Source organism: Chroicocephalus ridibundus, chromosome 2 (assembly GCF_963924245.1).
Source record: "Chroicocephalus ridibundus chromosome 2, bChrRid1.1, whole genome shotgun sequence".
Taxonomy (NCBI): domain Eukaryota; kingdom Metazoa; phylum Chordata; class Aves; order Charadriiformes; family Laridae; genus Chroicocephalus; species Chroicocephalus ridibundus.
Window position 1 is genome coordinate 9,577,796 of NC_086285.1, and position 8,909 is coordinate 9,586,704.

The 8,909-nt window shown below is 55.8% G+C and overlaps 1 protein-coding gene and 1 long non-coding RNA gene across 2 annotated transcripts; one reads left to right on the plus strand and one right to left on the minus strand.

Annotated features, from left to right (window-relative positions):
- Positions 1-250: 250 nt before the first annotated feature.
- On the minus strand, positions 251-2,402 carry LOC134511057 (uncharacterized). The gene is made up of 3 exons (XR_010069786.1): positions 2,221-2,402; positions 666-1,136; positions 251-538 (listed from the first exon to the last, which is right to left on the minus strand). It is a non-coding gene; the product is annotated as an uncharacterized LOC134511057 (long non-coding RNA).
- Positions 2,403-3,118: 716 nt separating this feature from the next.
- On the plus strand, positions 3,119-6,957 carry EN2 (engrailed homeobox 2). The gene is made up of 2 exons (XM_063324401.1): positions 3,119-3,782; positions 5,518-6,957. Exons 1-2 carry the CDS (start codon positions 3,233-3,235, stop codon positions 5,832-5,834), a joined length of 867 nt encoding a protein of 288 aa, XP_063180471.1. The 5' UTR covers positions 3,119-3,232; the 3' UTR covers positions 5,835-6,957.
- Positions 6,958-8,909: the final 1,952 nt, after the last annotated feature.

Below are 8,909 nucleotides of genomic sequence, written 5' to 3' on the forward strand. Positions count from 1 at the left end.
CTCCGGAGCCTGCCCGCAGCCCGGCCCCGGCCGCGGGGGTCGGCCGGCAGCTCCCTCCCTCCTCTCTCCCTCCCCCACCACCGGGCTCCCGGGTTCCCATCCCGCTTTTAAACTTCTCAGTGCCAAAAACACCGAAGAAAAAGCAGGGTGCGAGGGTCAACACAGGTTTCCGTGGCGCTGTGCCCGCACACTCGCCTGTTTGCGGGAGGGGAAAATATATATATATATATATTTTTAATGGGTGGCAGCGCGGAATGAGCTTCGTTGAAACTACGCGGGGAGCGCAGGGGAAAGAAATCTGGCCGGGGTGCGGGGAAGCAACTTTCGCAAGCACTAGGGCTGCGAGGGGAGGCTGAAGCAGAGAAGACAACGAAGCCAAAAGCCCGTTTCCAAGCCACCTCTCCCGGTGACCCGCAGTGGTTCCCGTGGAAAAGCCCCCGCACGCCGCGGTGCCGCTGGCGGGGCGCCCGCAGACCGGCGAGAAAACGTGCTGCTGGGGAATGTTTCTACAGAGATTGAGCTCCCAGATAAAAATAACCTTGGGAAAAGAAAAAAAAAAAAAGAAAAAAAAAAAAGAAGAAAAGAAATAGATCATTCTGATTTCCTCGGTTAGGTATCAGATCACCCCTTCACCCCCCGCCACCTCCCCCGCTGCCTCTGCATACCTGAGGTACTGGATTATTGTCAGAGGACAGGCAGATGCAGTAATTGTTTTGTACAGCTTTGTTTATCTCCTGCTTTGGAGTTTATCTCAGGAATTCTCCTCCCTGGTCCTATGCAGGGTATAAATATCCCCGCCAAGGAGCCGGGATAACGAATGGGAAGGATACCGCGGTACCGGCAGCGAGCTCCTGCCCGGCAGAACGGGCAGGTAACGCGGGGTTCCAGGAGGTTTGAAGTTTTTATCGGCAACTTGGGTCCGCCCGGGAGCGAAATATTTGAAGTGCAGCACCTTGAACACGTTTAATTATGGGGTAGTAGCAAAGCGAGAGCTTCCAAGTAATTAGAAAATACTTCTTGGGAGACAGGCTAATCGCTTTTCATGGGGCGCTTGAAGAAATTAACCTCTAGGTGCTTGTTTGAGCAAAACAACTTTGGATCAGCGAGCGCTGGGCTTCGCTGGTGGACCCGACCCACTGCGAAATACAAAGGAAAGGAAGAAATACATATAAAAATCAAATAAAAATGAATCATTAAAGGTAAAGAGAAGGGAAAAAGAAGAGGAGAGGAAGGGCTCGCTGTCCCTCCAGGCGGGGAGTGGTTCGTGTCACCCGCAGGGAAGCCTCCTCCAAATAAAAGTGTCACTTAGCGGGGAAAGCCGGGGGTCGGGGTGCGGCGGCCGCCGGAGCCGAGCCGCCCCCGGCCCGGCCCTGCTCGGCCCTCGCCGTGCGCCCCGTCGGGGCGGTGACACCCGCCGGGCCCCGGGGAGAGATAACGGGCCGGCTGCGGCGGAAGGACCCCGGGCTCACCTCCTCCCTCCTCCTCCTGCGCACCCCGCGGAGGATCCGCGCCCCACAACTCCCTCAGACCGCCACCCCCCCGGCCATCCAGCCGCACTTTGCTCCCTAATTTTGTTCCGGGGGGCATTTCTCCCTAAAGACAAAAGGTAAAAGAGCAGCGGACGCTTTCCCGTCCGAAGAAGCAGTAATTTTTTTTTTTTGGGGGGGGGGGGGGAGCGGAGAGTGATGGGCAGGCGTTGTTTTTTGGGGGGAGTAGGGCACCGTTTCAGGCAGGGGAGATCAAAGGCTCCCGTCCGGCTGCGGGAAGGACGAGTCAATTACCGCACCGCACCGCACCGCACCGCGCCGCGCCGCGCCGCGCCGCGGGGACGCGCCGCTCCGTGCCCCCCCCCCGCCCCCGGGGCAGCCCGCAGGCACCGGGACGGGCCCCGTTCCGCACCCACCCCGCGCCCCCGACCCCCTTTGTATCACCGCCGCTCGCTTAATATTATTTATGCATTTCTGCAAGGAATTGTGGGATACCAACTCCCCCCCCCCCGGTAAACAGCGAGGGCAATTAAAAACCCTAATAATCCGGGGGGGGGGGGAGTAAGGATGGGGGGGCGGCGGTGCGCGCCCTGCGGCGGGGCACCCCCCCACCCTTCATACTCCCCTCCGCGCATCCCCGCGGTGCCGGGCCTGGCTTGTGGATGTGTGTGTGTGGGGGGGGGTGGGGGATAGGGGGGTGGTGGTGGGGAGGGGCGTGGGTGCTGTCACTTACCGGAGCTCCCCGCACCACGTGTGCGCATGCCCGCATTATCATTGGCCCGAGGCACGTGTCGAAGTGCCCGGGCCGGCGACGTCACCGGCGGGGGCCCCGTTAAAACCTAAAAGGACAACAATCCGGAGTGGAAGTGTCCGGGGCGCGGCGGTGGCAGCGGCGGTGGCCGCCGGGGCGTAGCGCAGCGCAGCGCGGCGCAGGGCGGGCGGCAGGGCGGGACGCCCCCCCCCCCCTCCCCTTCCCTGACCCCCCCCCCATCCACCCACCCACCCACCCGCGGAGGCCCCCGCATGTGCGGGCGCGGGGCGGCGTGGGGCGGTGCGGGGCGAGGCGCTGCCGGCCGGAGCCCCGCGGGGAGCCCCTCACCGCCCTGCCCTCCGCGGGACACCGGCTGCTGAGCGACCGCCTCCACCCCCCGCCCCGGCACCGGGCGGTTTTTTTTTCCCCTTTACCCCCCTCCCTCCTTCCACCCACCTTCCACACCACAATTATTATTTTTTATTATTCTTCTTATTATTTTTTTTCTCCGCGGGGGCGGCGGATGAGGCTCGGCGGCGGCGGCGGTGGCCGGGGGAGCAGGCGGCAGCGCGCCGCGGGACCGAGCGGCTGAGCGGCGGCAGGAGGCGGCGAGCGGCGGCGGCGCGAGGACCGGAGCCCGTGTATTTTTATTTTTTTGGCAAAGTTGGAACTCGCGGAGGCTCGGCTGCTGGCTTTGGGGTCTCCCTGGTTTTGTTTCCTTATTATTATTTAAAAAAAAAAAAATTACTATTCATTTTAATTTTTTTTTTTTTTTTGCAAACTCTGGATTTTGAATGCCGGGCGAGGCCAGGAGAAACGAAAGCAAATAGACACCTGTGCGTGTGTGTATATATATATATATATAAAATATATATATTAAAAAAATTAAAATAAAGAACAACCGACTGCACCAGCAACAACAAAAAGCGCTAGGCAGCCGCCCGGCCGGCGGCGGGGCGGGCAGCGGAGCCGTCGGCGGGGCCGGCCGCGCAGCATGGAGGAGGGCGGCCGGAGCCCCCGGGAGGAGGCGGCCGAGCCGCAGGAGTCCGGCGGCGACGCGGAGCCCGGCGGCGGCGGCGGCGGGAGACGGGGGCTGCTGCTTCCCCCCGGTGACCCCCCGCACCCCCACCCGCACCCGCACCGCATCACCAACTTCTTCATCGACAACATCCTGCGGCCCGAGTTCGGGCGGAGGAAGGAGGCGGGCGGCCCCGGCGGAGAGCCCCGGCGGCCCGGCTCGGAGAACCGCCGCAGCCCCGCCGCGGCGCCGGCCCCCGGGGCTCCGCTCCCCGGCGGCGGGGCGGGCTCGCCGGGCCGGGGGGAGGGCGGCGGCCCCGCCGGGCTGGCCCTGCACGGAGCCGCCAAGAAGGGGGGGGACCCCGCGGCGCTGGAGGCGGCCCTGAAAGCGCGGGGGCTGAGCGGCGGCGACCTGTCGGTGAGCTCGGACTCGGATAGCTCCCAGGCCAGCTCCAACGCCGGGAACCAGCCCATGCTCTGGCCCGCCTGGGTTTACTGCACTCGGTACTCGGACCGGCCCTCCTCAGGTAAGAGCTGCTCCCCCCACACACACCCCCCACCCCGGACCGCTCCCCGCCGCCGCAGCCCCCTCCCCGGGCTCCCCGGTTCGCCTCCGCCCGCCCGCGGGGCCAGCAGCGCGGCGGGGAAAACACCCCGCTCCCCGCTTCCCTCTCCTCCTTCTTGTTGTTATTTTTTCGGGGGAAGATGAAGGAATGAATGGCTTTTTAAATTTTTTTTGGTGGGGGTTGTTTTCTAGATGAAGGGGTGGCTGGGGATGAGCGGAGCCGGAGGCACGAGTGAGGGGTCTCTGCCTCCCCGCCGCCGGGCCGGCCGGGCATTGCTCACCGGCTGCCGGGTTTTATCAAAGAGGGAGGGAAAAAATCCACCCCATATCTTTGGGTATGGGGCTCCCCGCTCGTCCTCCCGGCGAGCTGCCCTTCTCCCTGCCAGGAAAACACCCCCGCGCTGTGTTTTGGGGAGGGGAGGGTGGATTTCCGCAGGCCTCGCCTTGCCTTGATTATTTTTGCCCAGCCAAAAACGAGCGGCGAACGCTTATTTCTCTAAAAGAGGCCTCGGAGCGGCCGCCGTTTCGTTTCTTTCTTTTAATTCCCCCCCACACACCCCCATGTGCTGCAGGTCAGCTCTGTAGGGGCCGGGGGACATTTCCAAGAGCCGGGGAACTTCTTTGGCAGGGTCCGCCTCTTGGCAAGGGCTTGGGCAGAACCTCCTGGAATTATCGATGAAAACATTGGAAAAAAAATATGTAAAAATAAAAAGCCAGGGGGTAAAATCTCCCTCTGCTACCGCGGGGAGAGCAGGGCTGGCCCCGGCAGATCGGTAAAACCCTCGTTAAAAAGAAGTATAAACCACTGGGGGGGTAGGGGGGTGGGGGGGGAAAGCATGGGAAGCACCACGCAGGAGATCTGCTCCCAGGGAAAAAAAAAAAAAAAAAGGGGGGGGTTTCTCTTACAAAAGCGGCGAGCTAGGATTTTCACCCGGAGAGCCGGCCAGCTGAAGGAGGGATTGTAGGACGAGTTGAAAATTAGTTCGTAATGTCTGAAAACAAACTCTTGCACAGAGGTAATATTCAGGGCTGAATTGGAATTTACTCCATTGTTCTCCAGTGCTCTCCTTTGTTAATATTTAATTAACATACATCCTCACAATGGCTCGGCCCGGGCAGAAAAGGCTCCTTGTGCTGCCGAGAATAATATTCCCGAGAATAATCCCGGCGATTCGGATCGGGCCGTGCAGCGCCATATGGGCACTGCAGCAAAGCGGCGGATTTCTTCTCGCAATGTAAACAGGCGGCTGATTTCCATTTTTTTTTTTAATTTTTTTTTTTTTTATCGCGACCCACCAGGAAAAAAAAAAGGCAGGAAAAAAGTATAGAGGTTTCCTTAAAAAAAAAAAAAAAAAAAAAAAAAGGAGGTTTTATTTTTTAAAAAATATCTGTTTAGGGAATAAAATTTAGCTCCGTGCCGCTGCCTCTGGTGCAGCTTTACTTGCCGGGATGAAAAGGGCTGGAAAATGTGTTTCTGGTTGGGGTGAAAGGGGATGCGGGGGGGAGCGGGGGGGGGCTGCGGCTCCCCTTCCGCCGCCTCCCGAGCATCCCCTGGCAGAAAGCTGGGTTTATTTCACTTAAAGGGAGGAGGGGGGGGGGGGGAGGTGTGGCGGGGTAGGAGCGTGGGTTCCCCCCCCCCACGCGGGACGGTGTCGGAGCGTGTCGGTGTCGGCGCTTCTCCTCTCTCCCGGCCGTAGGTCCCCGCTCCCGCAAACCAAAGAAGAAGAACCCCAACAAGGAGGACAAGCGGCCCCGCACCGCCTTCACCGCCGAGCAGCTGCAGAGACTCAAGGCCGAGTTCCAGACGAACCGGTACCTGACGGAGCAGCGGCGGCAGAGCCTGGCCCAGGAGCTGGGGCTGAACGAATCCCAGATTAAAATCTGGTTCCAGAACAAACGGGCCAAGATCAAGAAGGCGACGGGCAGCAAGAACTCCCTGGCAGTGCACCTCATGGCCCAGGGGCTCTACAACCACTCCACCACGGCGAAAGACGGCAAGTCGGACAGTGAATAGCCAAGGGAAAAGGGGGGGGGGGGAGGAGGAAGGGAGGGGGGGTGGTAGGGGAGGGAGGGGGCCGTTTGCAGTCAAAGTTTATACAATGCAATAATTTAATTAAAAAAAAAATAAAAAGAAACATAAGGGCCAGTGTATAAAGATTATACCAGCATTAATAGTGAAAATATTGTGTATTAGATATAATTCTGCAATATTCTATGTATATATAATTTACAGGTAAGGTGGTGTAAAAATCCAAGATATCTGATTATAAAATATTTTTTTGATTTTTTTGGTTTGGTTTGGTTTGGTTTCGGGGGTTTGGGCCGGGTGTTTGGTTGGTTGGTTTTTTTTCGGTTGTATGGAGATTTTAGACGCTATCTTTATGATTTTTTTTTTTAATGCTTAAGTTACATTTTTATCGACTTAAGCGCTGTTTTAATGGACATTGGACGCTGTTTTTTGAAATTCAAAAAAAAAAAAAGAATTAAAAACAACTTTTGCTGAAGTCCAAAGATTTTTATTGCTGCATTTCACACGACTGTGAACTGAATAAATAGTTCTCCTATTTGTTCTATGAGTTTTACCTTTTTTTCCCCCCCCATCCCTCCCCTTTTAATTTTCTTTCTTTTTTCTTTCTTTCTTTCTTTTTTTTTCTTTTTTTTTTTTTTGGAGGGGGGGGATGTGTGTGTCTGGGGCTGGCTTTGGGGCTAGAGGTGGAGAATTTAATTTAAAAAGAAAAAAAAAGTATATATATAAGTAACGATAGGGAAAGAAATCTCAAAGCACCGTCTTAAGACGTGTCCGGGGTCTTTTCCTGAGCCCCCACTCGCTCATCACCCCCACCGAGACCCACGGGCGTGCGTGGATGCGGGATGCAGGCGTGGATGAGGGATGCAGGGGTGGGGTTAGCATCCCCCCCCCTCCCCCCCAAGTTGTTGGGAAAACTTTGGGACCCCCAGCTCCGAAAGGTGGGAGTCGCTCCGGGATGCGGCTCCAGCCGGCGGCCCCCACCCCCGTGGTGGGGGGGGAAGGGCGGCAGCGGGCCCCCGATCGGGGTGGGGACCACGGGTTGTGGTCCAGCTCTGTTCCTGCACCACCTTCCCGAAGCATTTGGGAGCGTTTTAACACCACCCCTCCCCCCCAAAAAAAAATAATTAAAGTAACATCTTTAGTTTCCTCTTCCCCTCCATCCTCATCCCCATCCCACGGCGCGGTCCCCGTACTTCGTGGGAGTGGGTGCTTCTCCCCACGCCCCCCCCCCGCTCTTCCCCACGCAGACACCCCCTTGCAATCGGAGTTTTTTCGGGGTTTCGAGGCGTTGTGCTGCGTTTAACCCGTTTCTCCCGGAGCGTGGTGTCGCCACGGTACGCGGGGGGGTGGGGAGGGGGGGGGCTGTGTCCTGCGTGGGCCTGGGTGTGCGTGGGCGGCTGCTCTCCTGCGACGCTGTTGGGGGGGGGAAACTTCTCGCTTTGCCTTAAAACATCTTTATTTTGCAGCTATAATAGACACACATTGTACATAGTAGTATAAACTTCAAAAAATTAAAAAAAAAGGAAAGAATCCAACTATAAAATATAAACTGTAATTTTAAATTCTGTGAATAATCATCAGCTGCTTAGGAGCCAGGATGAAATGACATTGCCTTTTAGCAAGAAAGCACAGGGTTTGTTTTCTTTTTTTTTTTTCTTCTCTCCAGTTTATAAAACATGTGCATTTTACAATCGCAGTATCAAATATTTATAATCGGATGAAATATGAATGTTTCTATTTGCAACTTGTGCTCTCAAAATTGTGAACATTCTCGCTGCATTTTGTGTGTTTCAATTCTCGAGGACTGCATTAAATAATAATAAACAACAACAACAAAAAAACCCAACCCCAACCCACTTTATTACGAAATACAAACCGTCTCACTCAGGCGTTGCAATGGAGCTATTCGGGACTGACTCTCCCTATATCTTTATATAGTCTTTAAGTTGCACTTCGGAGCGTTGGAGCTCGAGTTAGAAGCGTTTCGTAGTTTCGGCGATTTGGAGGGGTGTGTGTGTGTGTGTGTGTGTGAATTCCGTGGCGATTTATGAGAGAGGTGGTTTTTGCAGCCAGGCGTTTCACCAGCCTTTTGACTTCGTGAAGAAACTTTGGGGGATTCATTTCGTGAGACGAAGGAGAAGGGCAACCGCCAGCCGTAACCGAGCACCCGGCGTGTTAACAAGGACCTGAAAACGGCCAAGAAAATCTCTTTAATCTCACGTACTGTCAACAGGTTTCACCTTTTCAAGACTTTAAATACCCGGTGGTGCGATGCTCTGGCGTTTGGAAAACCTCTGCTTAGATAAACGCGTAGACCTGGAGCTCGGGAAGAGAGGTGATGGGAATATTGCCGATGCCACGCTCCGAAAACAAGCACCCTGTAAAAATACTTGGCATCCCCGGGAAAATGACAGGACCACGATTTTAGGACAGGCTGGACAGAAATAAAACGGTCACCCCGCCTCGCTGCAACAAAGGGCACAAGAGCTCCAAAATAGTCAGAGCCTCACCCCTCCGGGCCGGCTCCTGCTGCAGGAGACGCACTCACAGATAAAACTAAAGGGTGTGTGTTAAATTTGATTTGATTTGATTTTTTTAAAGCTGCTCCAGGAGCAAAGATGCCGCGGGGACGGTGCGCCCAGGGGTTCACCTGCCCGGAGAAGGGCTGAGAGCCGCGGCCGGCGGCGGGGGGAGGCTGCCGGGCTCGCTCCCCAAACCACGCTTTATTTTCCCAGCCTTTCAGGTTTACTTGCCTTTGAGGAGATTTTCCTTTATTATTTTTTTTTTTTTGGTCACCTCCACTAATGGAGGCAGGTGATTTATAATCCCGAGGGAGAAAATCGGTGGCCGTGAGGACCGAAGAGGAGTTTTAAATCTGGACAGAAAAATAGCTGCGGTTATCCGATGGGGCAAAACGGTACCGTGGGTGTGTTACACACAGCGGATAAGTCCCACGGAGATTTTTATTTATTTATTTATTATTTATTTATTTAGGAGTCACTAAGCCTGCACCGAGGGAAATTTTGGCCCCGCTCCTAAGTGTGCAGTGGGGCAAAGTTT